General features: G+C 46.2%; 3 protein-coding genes across 3 annotated transcripts in view; 1 reads left to right on the top strand and 2 right to left on the bottom strand.

The window, feature by feature from the left end:
• PRPF4 (pre-mRNA processing factor 4) overlaps positions 1–8,593 on the bottom strand; it is a 30,358-nt gene extending 21,765 nt beyond the window's left edge. The window contains exon 1 of the mRNA XM_034752130.1: positions 8,434–8,593. Coding sequence (XP_034608021.1) covers positions 8,434–8,517 — 84 coding nt within the window. The 5' untranslated portion in view covers positions 8,518–8,593. The remainder of the gene's footprint in view (positions 1–8,433) is intronic.
• Positions 8,594–8,626: 33 nt separating this feature from the next.
• CDC26 (cell division cycle 26) lies at positions 8,627–13,300 on the top strand. Its single transcript, XM_034752134.1, has 3 exons — positions 8,627–8,764; positions 10,139–10,247; positions 12,841–13,300. The coding sequence occupies exons 2-3, from the start codon at positions 10,167–10,169 to the stop codon at positions 13,015–13,017; spliced, it is 258 nt and encodes an 85-aa protein (XP_034608025.1). The 5' UTR covers positions 8,627–8,764; positions 10,139–10,166; the 3' UTR covers positions 13,018–13,300.
• Positions 13,301–15,312: 2,012 nt separating this feature from the next.
• Positions 15,313–21,399, bottom strand: SLC31A1 (solute carrier family 31 member 1). The gene is made up of 3 exons (XM_034752133.1): positions 20,585–21,399; positions 20,025–20,193; positions 15,313–18,353 (listed from the first exon to the last, which is right to left on the bottom strand). Exons 1-3 carry the CDS (start codon positions 20,652–20,654, stop codon positions 18,152–18,154), a joined length of 441 nt encoding a protein of 146 aa, XP_034608024.1. The 5' UTR covers positions 20,655–21,399; the 3' UTR covers positions 15,313–18,151.
• Positions 21,400–21,970: the final 571 nt, after the last annotated feature.

Here is a 21,970-nt window from a genome sequence, read left to right as displayed (position 1 = left end):
GCGTTACCTAGGGAGGTGGTGGAGTCTCCTTCCTTGGAGGTTTTTAAGGCCCGGCTTGACAAAGCCCTGGCTGGGATGATTTAGCTGGGAATTGGTCTTGCTTTGAGCAGGGGGTTGGACTAGATGACCTCTTGAGGTCCCTTCCAATTCTGATATTCTATGATTCTATGAACTCTTTCCTGATTAGTTGTAGCTAAATTAGCCCCATTATATTCTATGTATAGTTAGTGTTATTTTTTCCAATGTGCATTACTTTACATTTATCCACAGTAAATTTCATTTGCCATTTTGTTGCCCAATCATTTAGTTTTGTGAGATCTTTTTGAAGTTCTTCACAGTCTGCTTCGGTCTTAACTATCTTGAGCAGTTTAGTATCATATGCAAACTTTGCCACCTCACTGTTTACCCCTTTCTCCAGATCATTTATGAATAAGTTGAATAGGATTGGTCCTAGGACTGACTCTTGGGGAACACCACTTGTTACCCCTCTCCATTCTGAAAATTTACCATTTATTCCTACCCTTTGTTCCCTGTCTTTTAACCAGTTCTCTTATCCCCTGACAACTTAATTTACGCAAGAGCCTTTGGTGAGGGACCTTGTCAAAGGCTTTCTGGAAATGTAAGCACACTATGTCCACTGGATCCCCCTTGTCCACATGTTCGTTGACCCCTTCAAAGAACACTAATAGATTAGTAAGACATGATTTCCCTTTACAGAAACCATGTTGACTTTTGCCCAACAATTTATGTTCTTCTAGGTGTCTGAATTTTATTCTTTACTATTGTTTCAACTAATTTGCCCAGTACTGATGTTAGATTTACCGGTCTGTAATTGCTGGGATCACCTCTAGAGCCCTTTTTAAATATTGGTGTTACATTAGCTATCTTCCAGTCATTGGGTACAGAAGCTGATTTAAAGGATAGGTTTTACCATAGTTAATAATTCCGCAATTTCACGAGTTGAGTTCTTTCAGAACTCTTGGGTGAATGCCATCTGGTCCTGGTGACTTGTTACTGTCAAGTTTATCAATTAATTCCAAAACCCTCTTCTAATGACACTTCAATCTGTGACAATTCCTCAGATTTGTCACCTACAAAGGATGGCTCAGGTTTGGGAATCTCCCTAACATCCTCAACCGTGAAGACTGAAGCAAAGAATTCATTCAGTTTCTCTGCAATGACTTTATCGTCTTTAAGTGCTCATTTTGTATCTCAATCGTCCAGGGGCCCCACTGGTTGTTTAGCAGGCTTCCTGCTTCTGATACACTTAAAAAACATTTTGTTATTACCTTTTAAGTTTTTGGCTAGCTGTTCTTCAAACTCCTTTTTGGCTTATTACATGTTTACACTTAATTTGGCAGTGTTTATGCTCCTTTCTATTTACCTCACTAGGAACTGACTTCTGCTTGTAAAAAGATGCCTTTTTATCTCTCACTGCTTCTTTTACATGGTTGTTAAGCCACGGTGGCTCTTTTTTAGTTCTTTTACTGTGTTTTTTAATTTGGGGTATACGTTTAAGTTGGGCCTCTATTATGGTGTCTTTGAAAAGCGTCCATGCAGCTTGCAGGGATTTCACTCTAGTCACTGTACCTTTTAATTTCTGTTTACCTAACCTCCTCATTTTTGCATAGTTCCCCTTTCTGAAATTAAATGCCACAGTTGGGCTGCTGAGGTGTTCTTCCCACCACAGGATTGTTAAATGTTATATTATGGTCACTATTTCCTGTTATAGTTACCTCTTGGACCAGATCCTGTGCTCCACTCAGGACTAAATCGAGAATTGCCTCTCCCCTTGTGGGTTCCTGTACAGCTGCTCCAAGAAGCTGTCATTTAAAGTATCAAGAAATTTTGTATCTGTATTTTGTCCTGAGGTGACATGTACCCAGTCAATCTGGGGATAATTGAAATCCCCCACTATTATTGAGTTCTTTATTTTGATAGCCTCTCTAATCTCCCTCAGCATTTCATAGTCACTATCACTGTCCTGGTGAGGTGGTTGATAATAGATCCCCACTGTTATATTCTTATTAGAGCATGGAATTACTATCCATAGAGATTCTATGGAACATGTGGATTCATTTAAGATTTTTACTTCATTTGATTCTACATTCTTTCACATATAGTGCCACTCCCCGGCCCCGCACGACCTGTTCTGTCTTTCCGATATATTTTGAACCCCAGAATGATTGTGTCCCATTGATCGTCCTCACTCCACCAGGTTTCTGTGATGCCTTTATATCAATATCCTCCTTTAACACAAGACACTCTAGTTCACACATCTTATTATTTAGACTTCCAGCATTTGTGTACAATCACTTAAAAAACTTGTCACTCTATTTGTCTGCCCTTTTCTGATGTATCAGATTCTTTTTTATGTGAATGTTTCTCGTCTGATCTGACCCATTCTTTATACTCTTCCATCCTCTCCTCCTGACTAAAACCTAGAGAATCTCCATCAATAGACTCTCCTCCAAGAGAAGTCTCTGTCCGATGTACTTGCTCCTCCGCAGCAATCAGCTTCCCCCCCATCTCTTAATTTAAAAGCTGCTCTGCAACCTTTTTAATGTTAAGTGCCAGCAGTTTGGAGCCACTTTGGTTTAGGTGGAGCCCATCCTTCCTGAATACGTTCCCCCATGCCAAAAGTTTCCCAGTTCCTAATAAATCTAAACCCCTCCTCCCTACACCATCATCTCATCCATGCATTGAGACTCTGAAGCTCTGCCTGCCTACCTGGCCCTGCGCATGGAACTGGAAGCATTTCTGAGAATGCCACCATAGAGGTCCTGGATTTCAGTCTCTTTCCTAGCAGCCTAAATTTGGCCTCCAGAATGTCACTCCTATCCTTCCCTATGTCATTGGTACCTACATGTACCACAACCACAGGCTCCTCCCGAGCACTACACAAGTCTATCTAGATGCCTCGAGAGATCCGCAACCTTCGCACCAGGCAGGCAAGTCACCATACGGTTCTCCCGGTCATCACAAACCCTGCTATCTATGTTTCTAATGATTGAATCTCCCTTTACTAGCACCTGCCTTTTCCTAACGCCTGGAGTTCCCTCCCCCGGAGAGGTAACCTCAGTGCAAGAGGATACCCCAACATCATCTGAAAGGAGGGTCCCAACTATGGGAAAGTTTCCCTCTGCTCCTTCCTTCTGATCACAATTGTCACCATTTCACAAGTTCTCCATCACAGAATCTTTTAATATGGACATTTCCTTAATTTCTCCTGTAGAAAACAAGTGGGAAAAACAAACTTTAAAAACCCACACTTTCTTCCCTTCTTTATCCATCAGATAGAAGCAAAAAGGGTACAAGACTATTTGCAGGTCACCTTTAAGACTGACAATGTTTTTCAGTCCAACTAATATGCACAACAAAATTACACTCCCTACAAATTATTAAGACCTCCAAAAGCAAAAAGACCACAAACTGTTGGAAAACGTAGCTGTGAAGCTGAGGGATTCAGTGAGTTCCTTCCCGTTTATAACACATTTCACTGACACCCTACCCCCCTACACTCCCCCATTTTTCCAAAATAAAAACAAAGGTCAAACCAACCTGTTACTAGATTATAGAATCATAGAATATCAGGGATGGAAGGTCATCTAGTCCAACCCCCTGCTCAAAGCAGGACCAATTCCCAACTAAATCATCCCAGCCAGGGCTTTGTCAAGCCAGACCTTAAAAACCCTCTAAGAAAGGAGATTCCACCACCTCCCTAGGTAACCCATTCCAGGGCTTCACCACCCTCCTAGTGAAAAAGTTTTTCCTAATATATAACCTAAGCCTCCCCCAATGCAACTTGAGACCATTATTCCTTGTTCTGTCATCTGGTACCACTGAGAACAGTCTAGATCCATCCTCTTTGGAACCCCCTTTCAGGTAGTTGAAAGCAGCTATCAAATCCCCCCTCATTTGTCTCTTCTGCAGACTAAACAATCCCAGTTCCCTCAGCCGCTCCTCATAAGTCATGTGCTCCAGCCCCCTAATCATTTTTGTTGCCCTCCGCTGGACTCTCTTCAATTTTTCCACATCCTTCTTGTAGTGTGGGGCCCAAAACTGGACACAGTATTCCAGATGAGGCTTCACCAATGCAGAATAGAGGGGAATGATCACGTCCCTCGATCTGTTGGCAATGCCCCTACTTATACAGCCCAAAATGCTGTTAGCCTTCTTGGCAACAAGGGCACACTGTTGACTCATCTCCAGCTTCTCATCCACTGTAACCCCTTTACTGCAGAACTGCTGCCTAGCCATTCGGTCCCTAGTCTGTAACAGTGAATGGGATTCTTCCGTCCTAAGTGCAGGACTCTGCACTTGTCCTTGTTGAACCTCATCAGGTTTCTTTTGGCCCAATCCTCTAATTTGTCTAGGTCCCTCTGTATCCTATCCCTACCCTCCTCCCAGTTTAGTGTCATCTGCAAACTTGCTGAGAGTGCAGTCCACACCATCCTCCAGATCATTAATGAAGATATTGAACAAAACCGGTCCCAGGACCGACCCTTGGGGCATTCCGCTTGAAACTGGCTGCCAACTAGACATGGAGCCATTGATCACTACCCGTTGAGTCCGACGATCTAGCCAGCTTTCTATCCATCTTATAGCCCATTCATCCAGCCCATACTTCTTTTACTTGCTGACAAGAATACTGTGGGAGACCGTATCAAATGCTTTGCTAAAGTCAAGGAATAACACATCCACTGCTTTTCCCTCATCCACAGAGCCAGTTATCTCATCATAGAAGGCAATTAGGTTAGTCAGCCATGACTTGCCCTTGGTGAATCCATGCTGACTGTTCCTGATCACTTTCCTCTGCTCTAAGTGCTTCAGAATTGATTCCTGCTCCATGATTTTTCCAGGGACTGAGGTGAGGCTGACTGGCCTGTAGTTCCCCGATCCTCCTTCTTCCCTTCTTTTAAAGATGGGCACTACAGTATCCTTTTTCCAGTCATCTGGGACCTCCCCCGATCGCCATGAGTTTTCAAAAATAATGGCTAATGGCTCTGCAATCTCACCCACCAACTCCTTTAGCACCCTCGGATGCAGCGCATCTGGCCCCATGGACTTGTGCTTGTCCAGTTTTTCTAAATAGTCCCGAACTTCTTTCTCCACAGAGGGCTGGTCACCTCCTCCCCATACTGTGCTGCCCAGTGCAGCAGTCTGGGAGCTGACCTTGTTTGTGGAGACAGGGGCAAAAAAAGCATTGAGTACATTAGCTTTTTCCACATCCTCTGTCACTAGGTTGTGTCCCTCATTCAGTAAGGGGCCCACACTTTCCTTGACTTTCTTCTTGTTGCCAACATACCTGAAGAAACCCTTCTTGTTACTCTTAACATCTCTTGCTAACTGCAACTCCAAGTGTGATTTGGCCTTCCTGATTTCACTCCTGCATGTCTGAGCAATATTTTTATACTCCTCCCTGGTCATTTATCCAATCTTCCACTTCTTGTAAGCTTCTTTTTTGCGTTTAAGATCAGCAAGGATTTCACTGTTAAACCAAGCTGGTCGCCTGCCATATTTACTATTCTTTCTACACATCGGGATATAATATTCTATTCCCTATGTAAAAGATCCATTTCCAATGATTTCATAACATCTTTGGGTACAACTCCATGTTTAGATGCTCTTATTCTGGACTAAGAGTGCCCTAAATGGTCCCAGTTACTTGACATTTTCCCTAGTTAGTGGATTTTTCACACCCTTGAGCAACGTAGTTATACTGACTTAATGCCCTAGTGTAGACCAGGCTTCAGATGAACAGAGCAGTTACACATCTCAGAGCTATTGTTTCAGGCTCTATACATCTCCATGGGGCATTCCTCTTCACAGGAATACATCACAGTGAGCTCAACTGGCCTCTCCATACACCTCTCTGAACCTCCTATGCTGAAGATGGATATGTAGAACCCCTTCCAAGGGCTTGTCTACACCACGCAGCTTTTAGCAACAAGGCTTGTTTGTCGCTAAAAGTCAGTGTGTGTAAATGCTGTTTTTTGGTACTTTGTCGGCACTTTTGCTGACAAAATACTTCCAGCCCCGCAAGCGGCATTAGCTTTGTCAACAAAGCCACGTTCACACTGCCACTTGCATCGACAAAACTTTTGTCTTTCGGGGGGGTGGGGGGAAGCTTTTTTAAGTACTTGTGAAAGACAGAAGTTTTGTCGACAACTTCACGGTGTAGACAAGCTTTAAGTCACTACAACTCTTTATCCTTCCGTTTCCCCATCTGTACAATGAGGATAAAGTGTTTTGAGATCTACTGATGAAAATATCTAGGTATTATCATTGTTACCTAGCCACAGTAGTGTCCCAACTACCAACCTAAATAACTACTACTTCCAAAATGATCACTAAGGCTGTGTCTACACTGCCACTTTCAGTGCTAAAACTTCTGTAGTTCATTTTTTTTTGTTGTGAAAAAAACAACACCCCTCTGAGTGACAAAAGTTTTAGTGCTGAAAAGCACCAGTATAGACAGTGCTTTATCGCTGGGAGCATAAAGCGACCACTGCTTGTTTGGTTTTTTTTTTTTTTTAAATCACTGGAAGAGTTCTCCCCTGGCAATAAAGCATGACTACACTGCGCATGTCACAGTTCTGCCGCCGTCACGCTGTAATGTGGGCAGTGTAGACATACCCTTACTCGAACACCAACATTTCTCTTTATGTTCAAAAAAGTTAGGGTTACCATATGTCCAGGTTTCCCCGGACATGTCCGGCTTTTAGGTCTTTAAATAGCGTCCAGGGGGAATTTGTAAAAAGCTAAAAATGTCTGGGATTTCCCCCCGGACGGCTATTTAAAGACCCAAAAGCAGCTGACAGGGCAGCCGCGCCAGATTGAGCCGCTCACTTGGGGCCTCTCCAGCAGCAAAAGCTCCTCCCCCGCTTCCCCCCCTCCCTGCAGCTTCAGCACGCCAGCAGCGCTGCGTGGGGCATAGGCACCGACTTTAGCCAGCGCCGCTGGGTGCTCGGGCCCCCCATCCCGCTCCGCCCCTTCCCCGCCCCCATTCCAACCCCTTCCCCAAATCCCAGGCCCTGCCTCCTCCCCCGGGTGCGTCGCTTTTCCCCTCCACCCCCCTCCCTCCCAGACTTTTGCGCGGAAAGCCTGGGAGGGAGGGAGGAAGAAGGGGAGGGCTGCCCGCAGCAGGTAACGGGGGGCGCAGGGGAACTGCTCCCCGCCCCAGCTCATTTCCGTTTCGCCTTTGCCTGCTGCCTTGAGCGCACAGCCATGCTGCTCCGCTTCTCGCCCCCTCCCTCCCAGGCTTGCTGCGCAGACAGCTGATTCGAGGCAAGTCTGGGGGGAGGGGGGCTGAGAAGCGGAGCGGCTGCGCGCTCAGGGGAGCAGGCACAGCCAGAACAGGGGGGTTGGATGGGGCAGGGATTCTGGGGGGGCCTGTCAGGGGGCAGGGGTGTGGAGAGGGATCGGGGCAGTCAGGGGACAGGGAGAGGGTTGGATAGGTCAGGGGGTTCTGGGGGGGGCCTGGCAGGGGTGTGGAGAGGGATTGGGGAAGTCAGGGGACAGGGAGGGTTAGATGGGTTGGGGGGGCACTCAGGGGACAGGCAGCGGTTACATAGGCACGGGAGTCGCAGGGATCTGGCGAGGGCGGGGGTGTGGATAGGAGTCAGAACAGTCAGGGACAGGTAGGGAGTGGGGTCCTAGGGGGGCAGTTAGGGTGGGGGGGGTCTCAGGAGGGGGCAGTCGGGAACAAAGATAAGGGAGGCTTACATAGGGGGTGGGGTCCCAGGGGGTGGTTAGGGGCAGGGGTCCCAGGAGGGCGCAATCAGGGGACAAGGAGCGGGGGGGGTTGGAGGTTCTGGGGGGGCAGTCAGGGGGCAGGAGGTGGGAGGGAGTGGCTAGACAGCGGGGCTACCCCCCCCCTTGAGCATCCTCTTTTTTGACACCTCAAATATGGTAACCCTAAAAAAAGTAATACATTCACTGCCAAAGAACTTCGTTCACACAGAGTTATGGTTGCCCAGTTCAATCTGCTTTCCTACCAAACATGAGATTCATCAAAACTCAGACTTTTGAAAACCAGGAAAAGCAGTTAATTACCTTAACTTTGCCCCAAGGCGCCCAGCACACACCCTTGCTCTCTGCCTTGGCCCTGTGGTGCACCGGAGCTCCCTGCTCCTGCCTAGCCCAGACACCCTCTCAGCCTCCCCGCCAAAAGCTACATTATAGCCCCTTCCCCGGCATCAGACGCGCCCATCTCCCCCACGTTATGGGCGGCCCCTGCGGCTCTCCCAGAGCCTGGCCTCCGACCACACGTAAGGCTCGGGAGGGGCTTCTCCCCACAACACCGCACACCAGGCACGGCCCCGTGCTCGGGGGGCGGGCACCTCAGCGCTGCGGCCTCCGGAGCGACACAGGCGGGAAGGTGCGCAACGGCCCCCCGACGCCCTCGGAGCGCCCCGAGCAAGACCCTACCCGCGGGGATGGAGCCGGGCCCGGCTGAGGAAGCGGTGCCCGCCCCGGGGCGACACGCATCGCGGAGGCCCGCGAGGAAGCCATGCTGCTCAAGAAGGGAGGGAGACCTGTGCGTCGGGCCGGGCCGGGCCTCACATCCACTTCCGGGTCACAGGGTGGAGGGGAGTGTGCGTGTGCTTCCGGGTTACATGGGCATGGAGGGAGGGGCTGGCCGGCCCGGAACGTGGCGCGGGGCATGCCGGGAGGTGTGGTCCCACGGGGCGGCAGGGCCGGTCGGATTAGGGGCCCGTTTGCTTTTGGCGGGGCCGGGCCAGGGCGGGTGCGGCCGGCGGTGAGTGCTGGGGGCCGGGGCGTTTGGGGTGGCAGGGGTCTGGGGGTCTCCTGGGGCCGGGGAGGAGTGAGGGAGTGTAGGACCCGTTGGGGTCCTCTGTAGACAAAGGGCTGGGGATCCCTATGCCCAGGGCTGCAAGCCCCTCCCCGCCCTCACCCACTGGTGCCATTGTAAACTGTCCGGGCAGGGGCCATTCTGTGCGCAATACCCAGCACGTGGGCCTGGCCTGAGTGCAACTTCTAGTTACTAGGGATTGCAAATGATAACTGGTCAATTGCAGCAGGAGGGAGTTAATCTACTTGCCCAATGCACACACCATTCCATCAGAGGCGGCCAGGCCCTGTTCTGAGACCTCCCCTTCCTTGCAGCAGTAGCCAGCAGGCCCTTGTTGTCACGCTGTGGAGCATTCTAGCTAATTAAAACTAAACTGCAGTTTTCAGAGTAACAAGCCAAGTAGTCTGTGCTACAGTATACTTAGTCACTGGCTAATTTACAACGTTCAGACATTTGTCTGGTTCTCCCTTGTACTAGTGCAGGGTTGGGCAAACTACGGCCCGTGAGCCGCATCTGGTCTGCCAGTCCTTTTAATCCGGCCCTTGAGCTCCCACTGTGGAACGAGGTCTGGGGCTTGCCCCACTCCAGCTGGGGCACAGGGTCGGGAGCTGCTCTGCATGGCTCCCAAAAGCAGCGGCATGTTCCCCCTCTGGCTTCTACGCGTAGGGGCAGCTAGGAGGCTCTGCTCTGCATGCTGCCCCCAGCCCAAATGCTGCCCCTGCAGCTCATATTGGCTATGAACCATAGCCAATGAGAGTTGCAGGGGCGGCACCTGTGGACAAGGCAGCACACAGCAGAGCCACCTGGCCACGCTTCTGTGTAGGAGCTGGAGGGGGGACATGCCGCTGCTTCCGGGAGCCGCTTAAGGTAAGTGCTGCCCCAAGCCTGCATGCCAGAGCCACCCTCTCCTGCCCCAGCCCTGATCCCCCTCCTGCTCTCCAAACCCCTTGGTCCCACCCCAGAGTACCTATCTACACCCAAAGCCCTCATCCACAGCCCCACCCCAGAGCCCGCACCCCCAGCTAGAGCCCTCACCCCCTTGTACACCCCAACCCCAATGTTGTGAACATTCATGGCCCGCCATACAATTTCTATACCCAGATTAGGGTGACCAGATACCAAGTGTGAAAAATCGGGACGGGGTGGGGAGTAATAGGAGCCTATATAAGAAAAAGATCCACAAATTGGGACTGTCCCTATAAAATCGGGACATCTGGTCACCCTAACCCAGATGTGGTCCTCGGGTCAAAAAGTTTGCCCACCATTGTACTAGTGCAAGATAGCCAGGTTCTGCTGACCCTCTATTAAAAATTCAAACAGGAACCAGTTTGTCTGAGAAGCATTCGAAATGCTGCGTCGGAAACCAACCCGCCTGGAGCTGAAACTAGATGATATAGAAGAGTTTGAGAGCATTAGAAAGGATCTTGAGGTGAGAGTAAACCTTCTGGAGACACTCCTGTATGGAAACCAGGTGATTGAACCCTGGTAATTCGGACTTGTGCATAACGGGGCTTGTCTGAGAATAGAACCTCACTCTGCAGCAGTGTACGAGCATGTACAAAAACCAATAGAAAATTTCAGCTAGTGCAGAGCAGCAGCCTTTTCATTTAGTGATGGTTCATGTACCGAGCATCTTACTTCTCTGCTCTACAGTCTCTGCAGCCTCCAGCTAACGTCTGGGTGCAGTTCAAGTTGGCTGTTGTGTATCTTAGACATCTGCTTCTCTCCTCTTCTCAGTAGTCAAGTGAAGCTGGGAGTCTTGATTTGACAGTCCCTAAATTAGTACCTCTGGGGCCTGTCATTCTCAATGGAGAACTCTGATGTTGGAACTTGCTTTCTTGGGACCCTAATTGTGGGACCTCCATTCACTTTATCTCTAAACGCATCCTGAGCAAGACTTCCCTTAACTTGCAGGTTTCAGAGTGGTCGCCGTGTTAGTCTGGATCCGCAAAAAGAACGAGGAGTACTTCACAACTACCACTTTGAAACCTGTCACCATGCAAGGCACTGAATTTAGTCATATGAAGTGGAAATCCTTAACTTGCAGTGCACTGCCATGCACCTGTGTGACTGTAGCATCACCCCTATTAATTGATAGCCATTTGTATACATGCGGGGTGTGAGATGTCTTAATTCTGTGACTCGTGTATTAACACTTATGGGACAACATATTTTCATTAGGGCTGTCAATCACAGTTAACTCACGCGATTAACTCAAATTAATTGCGATTAAAAATTAATCAGTTTTAATTGCACTGTTAAACAATAGAATACCAATTTAAATATATTCAATATTTTTGATTTTCTACATTTTCATATATATTGTGTTGTAATTGAAATCAAAGTGTATATTTTTATTACAAATATTTGCATTGTAAAAATCATAAATAGTATTTTTCAATTCACCTCATACAAAAATACTGTAGTGCAATCTCTTTGTTTTGAAAGTGCAACTTACAAATGTACATATTTTTTTGTTACATAACTGCACTCAAAAACAAAACTGTAAAACTTCAGAGCCTACAGGTCCTACTTCTTGTTCAGCCAATCACTAAGACAAACAAGTGTGTTTACATCTACAGGAGATAATGCTGCCCTCTTCTTATTTACAATGTTACTAGAAAGTGAGAACAGGCATTTGCATTGCACTTTTGTAGCTGGCATTGCAAGATATTTGCGTACCAGATATGCTAAACATCCGTATGTCCCTTCATGCTTCGGCCACCACTCCAGAGGACATGCTTCCATGCTGATGACGCTTGTTAAAAAAAATGTGTTAATTAAATTTGTGACTGAACTCCTTGGGGGAGAATTACAATTGTCGTCGGCTCTGTTTTATCCGCATTCTGCCATATATTTCATGTTATAGGAGTCTTGGATGATGATCCAGCACATGTTCATTTTAAGAACACTTTCACAGCAGATTTGACAAAAAGCAAAGAAGGTACCAATGTGACATTTCTAAAGATAGCTACAGCACTCAACCCAAAGTTTAAGAATCTGAAGTGCCTTCCAAAATCTGAGAGGGACGAGGTGTGGCACTTGTTTTCAGAAGTCTTAAAAGAGCAACTCTCCGATGTGGCGCCTACACAACCCGAATAACCAAAAAAGAAAATCAACTTTCTGCTAGTGGCATCTTTCTCAGATTATGAAAATGAACAAGTGTCGGTCCACACTGCTTTGGATTGTTATCAAGCAGAACCCATTATCAGCATGGACGCATGTCCCCTTGAATGGTAGTTAAAGCATGAAGAGACCTATGAATCTTTAGCGCATCTGGCACATAAATATCTTGTGATATCGGCTACAACAGTGTCATGAGAACGCTTGTTCTCACTTTCAGATAACATTGTAAACAAGACGTGGGCAGCGTTATTTCCTGCAAATGTAAAAAAACTTGTTTGAGCAATTAGCTGAACAAAAAGGACTGAGTGGACTGGCAGGCTCCAAAATTTTACATAGTTTTACTTTTGAATGCAGATTTTTTTTGTACATAATTGTACATTTTCAACTTTGATAAAGAGATTGCACTACAGTACTTGTATTAGGTGAATTGAAAAATACTATTTCTCTTACAGTGAAAATACTTGTAATCAAAAATAAATATAAAGTGAGCACTATACTTTGTATTCTGTGTTGTAATTGAAATCAATATATGAAAATGTAAAAAACATCCAAAAATATTTAAATAAATGCTATTCTATTATTAACACATAATATATGTGTTAATATAATTAATCACAATTAATTTTTTTAATTGCTTGACAGCCCTAATTTTCATCGTTACGGCTATCCAAAAACATCCAATGAACTTGTTCAGTCTGTAAGCAGTTTCTCTGTAATGAAATCAGCTTACCTAACATTTTTCATACCTTCACAGTTTGAAGGCTCTCCCTGTGGTCAGTTGTCAGAGCTGAAATGGACATCTCCTTGACAGTGCTAACATTCCATCCATTGAAGAGTTTCTCTAGTTTTCCATTGTCCTTATTTTTAGTTGATCACTTTTCCCCCCCACCCCCCAGAGTTGTAAGAAGCAGCGTGAAGATGTGGATGAAGTGGGAGCCGGTGATGGAGAAGGAGCTATTGGTCTGAGCAATGACCACAAGAGTCGAGAACAAATGATAAATGACCGAATTGGTTACAAACCTCAGCCCAAACCCAACAACCGTTCCTCCCAGTTTGGAAGTTTTGAATTCTAGAGATTTGATGGCCTGCCACCTTCCACGGGCAATTGAGTATTGGACCATGATGGGGTGTTCATCCCAGACAGTGCTGGCAGAGATGTTCAAAGGCCGTTTGGGTAGTTCTAGAGTTGGCTGGGACTGGCCTGTGTCTGCCAATGAGTCTTGGGCTTCAATAGGAGAAAGTGTTTGCCTTTTCCCAAGGCTGGTGGGATGTGTTTTTAACTTGACTTGTTACTGTACCTCCAGAAACCCCTCTGCCCAGCCACTTTGTTTTAAATAAATATTTTTTTTTAAATGAGAGGCTCTTAACGTATCAGAAAACACACACAGGGGCAGGTAAAGATTAATGGAAAATGTTAACAGCAGAGTTGGCCTCCTGTGGGGTAGAAAAACAGGAATCAACCGAGGCCACTGCCCCTATAGGTGTTTGCACAGAGGCAAAGCTCTGCCTCCCTGGAGCAATCTTTTTGATGTTCTTAAAAACCCAGCTCCAAGTGGTGCAGGTGTTTGAGCCCAGGGGAGTAATTCAGAGGTGTCACTCACATTTTTATGGATTGGGTAGCTGAGTGAAAGCCTCAGTTTCTCTGCACACCAGGGGGAGGCAGGGCAAACTTCCCTAGATACTGCGCTCGCACAACTGCCTTCCTGTTTACTCCCAAGTTGTCAAATCCTTGGCCTCCCCTGAGCGTGCCACGAAGGAAGCCAAGTACGATGGCTGCTATGTGGATTGCTGGTTTACCAGGAAATGGACCAGGCTTCAACTCATTTCACAGAAGTCATTTCATAGCTGCATTCGGACAGCTACTGCCAAGCTGAGGTGGATTTGAGCTGGTGCCTCACAGATGAAAGGCTCAAATCCTTTTCCCAATCCAATCTCCCTCTCCAAATACATCCAAGAGTGCAAGCGTATAAATGGGAGGCGACTCACTTTGTGGGCTTTCTGATAAATAAGTTTGACTGGGACAATGGAAGTAGTAAATAATTAAAAGTCGGTCCGTGTGACTAGGCTGTAGCTATTTGGAGAGGATTTTTAGAGTGCTGAGGGGCATTGGCTATAAAGAGCAAAGGCCACTAATCATAGCTGTATAGCTTAATGTCACAGACAAAAAATACGCCTAAATAGATTGTTTTCTGGCAGAGGCTGATCAGCAAAATACACAGATCTGAGATGAAAGTTAGCAGTGCTAGGGTTAACTGGCTGCATGGCCAGCACCTGTACCTGAGTGAGGTCATGGTCAGCTAAAGGGATGGAGTTCAGGCCACACAAGTAAATGACTGAGAGAAAGCTAGGTTACAAAAACTGAGGGAACTGAGTCTTGGTGTACAAGACTGACACTCCACTCCCTACTGGCTGAGCCTGGGGACAGAAGGCAGGACATGGACCCTCAGAGTGGATGACTAAGTTAACATCTCTTTATCACCTTCTGTCCAAGGTTGTTTTCCACCAGTTTTTGACGCATTGGCCATTCTTGTTCCAAGTAGCCCAAGTGATGGAGTAACCACCATTTTTTTGAGGGAGACCAGTACTACACAGGGGCAGATTTTCCTTGTCTTAGTTTTGTCCTGCTACTCCTAGTTATAAACTCATCTATCATACTAAATTCCTCTCCAGCATTGCTATTCACCCACTTGAAACAACTGTAGGTTTATGGCCCCTCTGCGCAGGATGTATATAGAAAACACAACCTCCTCCAAAATCTGCTCACTACTGTTCCTCTCCTTGACTTTTCCTATCCCTTGTAAGCTTACATGAGCAGAAAAGTTACCCTTGCTGGTCATGCATCAGTGAGCTCCAGCACTACTATCCCAAGAGCTTTGAAGGCTGTTTTTCATGGGCTGGTATTGGTACTCAAGTGCCCCAGCAGATGCTGTTTCTTTTCTCCATTCTTAAACACAGCAAGCCTGGTACTCAAAGCCTCTGCAGTGTACTTGTCCTGTGAAGGTGGGTCGGCTGGAAAGGAACTCGGGATAAGGCCATGTTGAGCAGTCTAGGTGCTGACTGCATCAGCCACTTACAGCTGGGTAGTTACTCTTCGTGGAGGCTGGTGGTGTCTGCTCTGGCTCAGTGCCCAGCTTTACCTTTTCCATGTTGGAGGTAGCTTCCAAGACACTTCCACCCCAATAAAATGCAGTCTACTTTATTAACTAATTATATACAGGAAGAGCTCTATTTTCATTTCAAACACGTTGTTTCCAGAACAGTGGATTTAAAAACAAAGTCATGGTCCCCTGTAACCAACCCTGTGATACAGCTGGAACCAGCTATAGCTCAACTAAAAGGCACTACCCCCAATTGTTTCCTAAAGGCACTTAGATAAAAAAAAGCAACAAAAGACAGTTTATTTGCAACAGAATTCAGAGCCTAGGAGTTGAGTGAACACTAATTCATCCAAGGTCACAATCAGGAGGCACAGTCTGAAAACAACATACTTGCATACAGCTCATCATACATTATCTTTAAGCTTGTTAAATAAATGTATTGTTTAAGAACAATTATTAGTCATTGGAGGGAGGCTTTCCTCCAATAGAAGTCTAGTGTCAGCATCAGGTCTGCCTCAAACACTCCTGCAAAAGATTCCAGGCAGGAAAAGGGGTGTTACTAGAAGGTGCTCTAGAGAGGTTGGCAAATCAACCAGCCTGGGCCAGGAACACGGGGATGTTAGGACTGATGTACCATGTGGAGACTGTAACCCAGTGAGGGATGTGGCTCTGTCAGTTTATTTTATAAACGCATCACTAGATTGTCAATTTACATTTAACCACAAAGGGTAAAACCTGGCCATGGACTGAAGGCTCATGAGAAGCCCACAGAGATAATAGGGGCACACTCATTAAGTGAGCCTCAAGGCTAAGACATGGCCCTGGCCACTCTTAGCAAACTTATGAAATACAATGATTCAGGCTAGTAAAGTCTGTGGACATTGTGAGACAGCAGGGTCTCATCAAGCAGAGAAAGCATGCTGCAACCAGGGTCGAGTAGAGAGGCACAATTCATGTATGGGGGATGGGGAAGAGTAGTTTTGAATTGTACTTGTTACCGATGTGCCCCTCTCTTCCTCTCCCAGCCTTGGGCTGACTAGCATCAGAATATACTTCATGCACTTGAACCAGTGCCAACCCCTCTAGTGAAGTTACTTAAACTTCAGGGCATGGAGCCATTAACAGCTAGGAGGCAGAAAGGGAGTTGAGGGGGGGGGCGGCGCTAAGTGCTATGACAGGAGAGAATTGTTTGAAGTACATTAGGAGGCTTTTTCCTTCCATGATGCAGCTGGTACAGGCCACTGCTGGAGAGAGGACATCAGTCTGGCTGGAACTTTGCTACACTATTGTACCCTACCTAGTTTTCACTGTACATTAGTTACTCCTCAGGAAGCCACTCCTTCCACATCACCTTAGATATTTATTTGGGTCTGGAAAACACCAGGATTGTAAAGGGAAGAACCTGCACTGCCAGGCATGGAAGAATGGAGCCAGGAGTCTTCCTTATCAACAATATACAGAGATCACATCAAGAACCCGAGCAGTCATTTCACACCACACAGCTGCTTAGGACAGGAGATGTGGTGTAAAATAACCAGTTAAGCTGCAAGGGGATTTAAGGAGGCAGAACAGCATTTCTCCCATCAGAATCAGGCCAGCACACTCAGCTAACAGCCCACCTCCTACCCAGAAAACCAAGAAATCTTTAAAAAAAGCGGTCAGGAACTCAGCTTTACATCTCATCTCTAGCACCTTAGCAACACAGAATTCCCTAGTTCCACAGTTTAGCTGTGACTCAGAGGGAAAACCACCAACTATTGAATCAACCCTGCTGCCCACAGGGATCTCACAGAAGGACCTGAACCCTGCCTTGTTCGTGAGATCTATTGGGCTCCTAGCACGAGGGGCCTGGCTGGAGGGTGGGAAGCTCTCCAGTGGCTGCTGCCCAGCTCTGACATTGGAAGTGGTTGCTCCAGCACAGCCATTTTGAGAAGTTCCAGTTTGGTGATTACGATAAAGAAGAGTCCTCAGGGTTGGAACTCCTTTTACTGACCCTACAGTCTCTTATCCCCCAACCCTCATCTAAGAGGAGCAAGTTTTAAGGCTGCTATATCCTCCCTACACAAGTTTGGTTCTTTACCTGCCAGCCCAGCCAAGGAATATCCTCTACAGAAATGTCACTCTTTAATAGCTTTCTTCGTGTCACTTGGTTTAACCGGAAAGAAAAAAGAAAAAATCACAATATTGTAAACAGTCAGAACAATAGAGCCAGCTGCTGACAATTTGCATTGAATGACAAATCTGAGTCTAACAGTACATGACTGCAAAATCGAGATGAAATCAACAGGGCTTCAATGGTTTATTTAAAGTCTCTTTCTGCTACTTAAAAATGCAATTGCATGATCAGTAAGCCGAAGTGGCCAGTTTGAAATGTTCCTGCTGTTCAGAGCTGAGCAGAACAAGAATACAGCAGAAAACCAGCAACATTAAACAGACTTGAAAGCGGCCCCAAGTCTGGCCCAGATACAATATGCCCACTGGAGTTAATAAGAATGGTGCACGCTTCTCGGAGCAGACCTGAGCCCACTAGGCCTCTGGTGATTTACCAGCAGCACTCTAATTTTGTGGACAGAAGTTTCTACAAACTGTCCCAGAGGGTTTTGCTGGCCCAGAGATCAGTCACATCCCCGCCTCCCTCCCCCAGGCATTAAGTACAGAATTTTTTAGAAAATTAAAATAGCCATTGTCTCATACTGGCTCCTTTATCAACCATTCATAAAACCCCCAGATCTGAGCATTTATTCTTTAAAAATAAAATGCTTTAAAGGGACAGTTCAATAATCTTGTAAATATCTACTTGCTACGTAATTTCAATCAGGGAAAATCTACAAATACAACATAAATCGTGGTCAAGGGTGGCTCTGGTGTGACCTCAAGAGCTGGTCCATCTAGCATGGGTGCCAGGCTGCTTGGTGGGAAATCTCCAACACCAGGAATCCCTGTGAGCTGCCCAGGCATTGTCCTGACTAGGACGTTGGTGGTAAAACATACACTGATTTTCATGGTGTATCTTGCGTCTCAGTCAGCCGGGGAATGATCCTCATCCTCTTGGTGACTGCAGTTAGAGCGAGTGAAGGGGCAGAGAGAGGCTCTCGCTCTGTGTCCAGCATTAATGGCAGTGCTCCGTGATATCCACAACAACTGCCTTTTTCCAGCTGAAGAGGAAGTAGCCAGTGCCTGCGCCTGCTGCCACAGCTATGCAGAGGTATGCATTGTAGGTCATGAAGATCAGCATGAGGAAGTAACTGACCACCACTTGTATGATGTGCAGCACTGTCTGCAGGAGATGAGGGAAGCTCAGCATCTGTTGTCTGAGGAATCAGAAAAATATGACCAGTCAGTGAACAAGAGTCACAGGATGGGAAATGCAGGGTCCCCGCAGACAGAAAATAACCCATGGGCTGGGAATGCCAAATTACATAACATAAGCCTGGCCGTACTGTGTCAGACCATAGGTCCAACCACCCCAGTATCCTGCCTACCGACAGTGACCAATGCCAGGTGCCCCAGAGGGAGTGAACCTAACAGGTAATGATCAAGTGATCTCTCTCCTGCCATCCATCTCCACCCTCTGACAAACAGAGACTAGAGACACCATTCCTCACCCATCCTGGCTAATAGCCATTAATGGACTTAACCTCCATGAATTTATCCAGTTCTCTTTTAAACCCGGTTATAGTCCTAGCCTTCACAACCTCCTCCGGCAAGGAGTTCCACAGGTTGTCTGTGTGCTGTGTGAAGAACTTCCTTTTATTTGTTTTAAACCTGCTGCCCATTAATTTCATTTGGTGGCCCCTAGTTCTTATATTATGGGAGCAAGTAAATAACTTTTTTCTTATCCACTTTCTCCACACCACTCATGATTTTATATACCTTTATCATAGCCCCCCTTAGTCTCCTCTTTTCCAAGCTGAAAAGTCCTAGCCTCTTTAATCTCTCCTCATACGGGACCCGTTCCAAACCCCTAATCATTTTAGTTGCCTTTCTCTGAACCTTTTCTAATGCCAGTATATCTTTTTTGAGATGAGATCACATCTGTACGCAGTATTCAAGATGTGGGTGCACCATGGATTTATGTAAGGGCAATAAAATATTCTCCGCCTTATTCTCTATTCTTTTTTTAATAATTCCTAACATCCTGTTGACTTTTTGACTGCCACTGCACACTGTGTGGATGTCTTCAGAGAACTATCCACGATGACTCCAAGATCTTTTTCCTGATTAGCTGTAGCTAAATTAGCCCCCCATCATATTGTATGTATATTTGGGATTACTTTACATTTATCCACATTAAATTTCATTTGCCATTTTGTTGCCCAATCACTTAGGTTTTTTGAGATCTTTTTGAAGGTGGCCATCAAACACCAAGAGAGATGGGATAGTAAAGGGCAGAGATCTCCTGTCATGTGTATTTGTCACAGATGACTAGAATGTCCTCCATGAAGTTGGGTGCTTTGTAATAAAACCAGTTATTCCTGGATAAGGAATAATGAGGTTCACAGAGTGATCACAGCTGCTAAGGTTTGAGGGTCAAAATCATTCCAGCTCATTTTACTACCTGGCCCTCATTGCCAGCCACACAGGGCAGCTTGTCTGCAAACAGAGGCCTTGACCACTTGTGGGCACAGAAAGATCCTTTGGTGCTTTATGTAAGATTAGGCAGAGTCTAGTGTCCTGGCCAAATTAAAATGTGGAAACAGCACACCTCCCTACGAGCTTCCCCTGCTTTTATTTCGTAAAAAGGGCCTCATGTGGCTGATGCAGAGTAGCTGTTGCATTCCCTTCCCTCCAAAAAAAGGGAGCTGCAGGTTCCTGTATTTATAGTTCATTCTTTAGGCTCCTTCAGGATGAAGCGTGTACAAGCATGAAGTTAGTCTTCTGCAGTAAAACTATTTGAGCTGCCTAGAATTTGCTATGTTTCAGTCTTCGTGTTTTCTGCTGAGATGAGCAGGGTTTGTGTTAGAAGGAAAGTGAATTCTTACCCAACTGTTTTGTGCGTCTCCATCAAAGTGGTGCCATTTGGTCCCGGGACAGGCATGGAGTTGTAGCGAATGCTGACCTGTGATTTACGGAGCAGACTCTCCCGGGCTATTTTGAGGCCCTCATAAAACATGGCTAGGAAGAATACTGCGACAAAAGCACCAGCCATTTCTGATAGACAGGAAAGGACAGAACAAGGTTACGGTCTCTGCACAGGATGAGCCATCTGCTTCAAGCACACAGAGAAAAGCACCTAACAATCCAACAAACAGCTCCCACCGCACCGGCCACAGGGAGTGCGATGTCCAACCCCATAAAGCGAAACTCTCAACCACATTTGCTAAGGCTTGTGCAACACTCAAATAGTGACACGGAAGTCATCCCATCACCTTCAGCCTCTGTGCCCCAATTTCCAACCTGTTAACCATCTTGCCCTGGACACTCTAGGAACCTATGACCTCATGGGGTGGGGTCATTCAGACAAGACTGACCAGTAGCAAGCCTTTGGTTTGGCCTGGGGTGAGCAACAAGTCAGCCGCTTTGCTAAAATAGCTTTACTAACCTCCAGGTGTATTGATCACCAGTCCAGAAAACAGCAGCGGCACGTTCTTGTAGCTGAAGTGGAAAGTCATATCCTGGCCAAGACAGAAAAATCATTTAAAACCTCAGCAAGATGTGTAAGCGCCAAGGGAGGGAGATAGAGCTTCACAGAGCACACAGATGAATCCTAAGGAAGTTAAATGGAAGGACTGTGTTACAATATAACTAGAATTAACCTTGGAGGCAGTTCATTCTGGTCAGTAACTAAGTACATAGTTGAAGTAACATTCTACCACAAACCTAGTGTAGCACTGCGGTCTGTGTTTCTGCTAGGTATTGCTGTGCACACTCCAGTTACAGCTGTAACTAGTTGCTTGTCCATTTGTAACTAACTATTTTAATTGGAAAGTCACTGGATTTTACTCTAAAAATTTCTCCAGCAGCATTTTTATTACTTTGCCTATATGTAAATTTCCATCAATGGATTTTTTTTTGTCAGTTTGTGTGTGCACGGTGATTAACATTTATCCATAAAAATCTAACCCTTCCTATAAAACTTAAATAAAGGGCTTATTGTTTTGTTAATTTCTTTTTAAAAAGTGATCCCACGTACATTGTTAAGGTGTGCCCAGTGTGTTGTCTGAAGATGCACAGTTCTGTGGCGATGCACCTTCCTCCCCCCCCAGTGTTAAAAAGATCTGTGAATCTTACTGGCAGATGTCTTCAGGTTATAAAAAGATGACAATGTAAATTAAAGACAGAACAGAGAGAGGATGCTTCTTCTTCAGGCAACTAACAGAAGTTACTAGATCACAGGCCCTGGTTTTCATGGGGGACTTCAATCACCCCGATATCTGCTGGGAGAGCAATACAGCAATGCACAGACAATCCAGGAAGTTTTTGGAAATTGTAGGGGACAATTTTCTGGTGCAAGTGCTGGAGGAAACAACTAGGGGCAGAGCTCTTCTTGACCAGCTGCTCACAAACGGAAAAATTAGTAGGGGAAGTGAAAGTGGATGGGAACCTGGGAGGCAGTGACCATGAGATGGTCAAGTTCAGGATCCTGACACAAGGAAGAAAGGAGAGCAGCAGAATATGGACTCTGGACTTCAGAAAAGGAGACTTTTCTGCTGATGGGCAGGATCCCCTGGGAGAACAACATGACAGGGAAAGGAGTCCAGGAGAGCTGGCTGTATTTTAAAGAATCTTTATTGAGGTTGCAGGAACAAAACCATCCTAATGTGCAGAAAGAATAGTATATATGGCAGGCGACCAGCCTGGCTTAACAGTGAAATCCTTGCACACAACACAAACACAAAAAAGAAGCTTACAAGAAGTGGAAGATTGGACAAATGACTAGGTAGGAGTATAGAAATATTGCTCAGGCATGCAGGACTGAAATCAGGAA

Source organism: Trachemys scripta, chromosome 17, assembly GCF_013100865.1.
Source record: "Trachemys scripta elegans isolate TJP31775 chromosome 17, CAS_Tse_1.0, whole genome shotgun sequence".
Classification (NCBI taxonomy): Eukaryota; Metazoa; Chordata; order Testudines; family Emydidae; genus Trachemys; species Trachemys scripta.
Note: the sequence above shows the minus strand (reverse complement) of the source record. Positions and strands in the feature narration are given on the sequence as shown.

Bases quoted from the DNA above. Each gene is read 5' to 3' on its own strand.
- CDC26 (XM_034752134.1), top strand. From the start codon at position 10,167: ATGCTGCGTCGGAAACCAACCCGCCTGGAGCTGAAACTAGATGATATA. The intron at 10,248-12,840 runs GTGAGAGTAAAC...CCCACCCCCCAG, and splicing joins GCATTAGAAAGGATCTTGAG to AGTTGTAAGAAGCAGCGTGA.
- SLC31A1 (XM_034752133.1), bottom strand. From the start codon at position 20,654: ATGACTTTCCACTTCAGCTACAAGAACGTGCCGCTGCTGTTTTCTGGA. The intron at 20,194-20,584 runs GTTAGTAAAGCT...CCTGTCTATCAG, and splicing joins GGTGATCAATACACCTGGAG to AAATGGCTGGTGCTTTTGTC. The intron at 18,354-20,024 runs GTAAGAATTCAC...CTGATTCCTCAG, and splicing joins GAGACGCACAAAACAGTTGG to ACAACAGATGCTGAGCTTCC.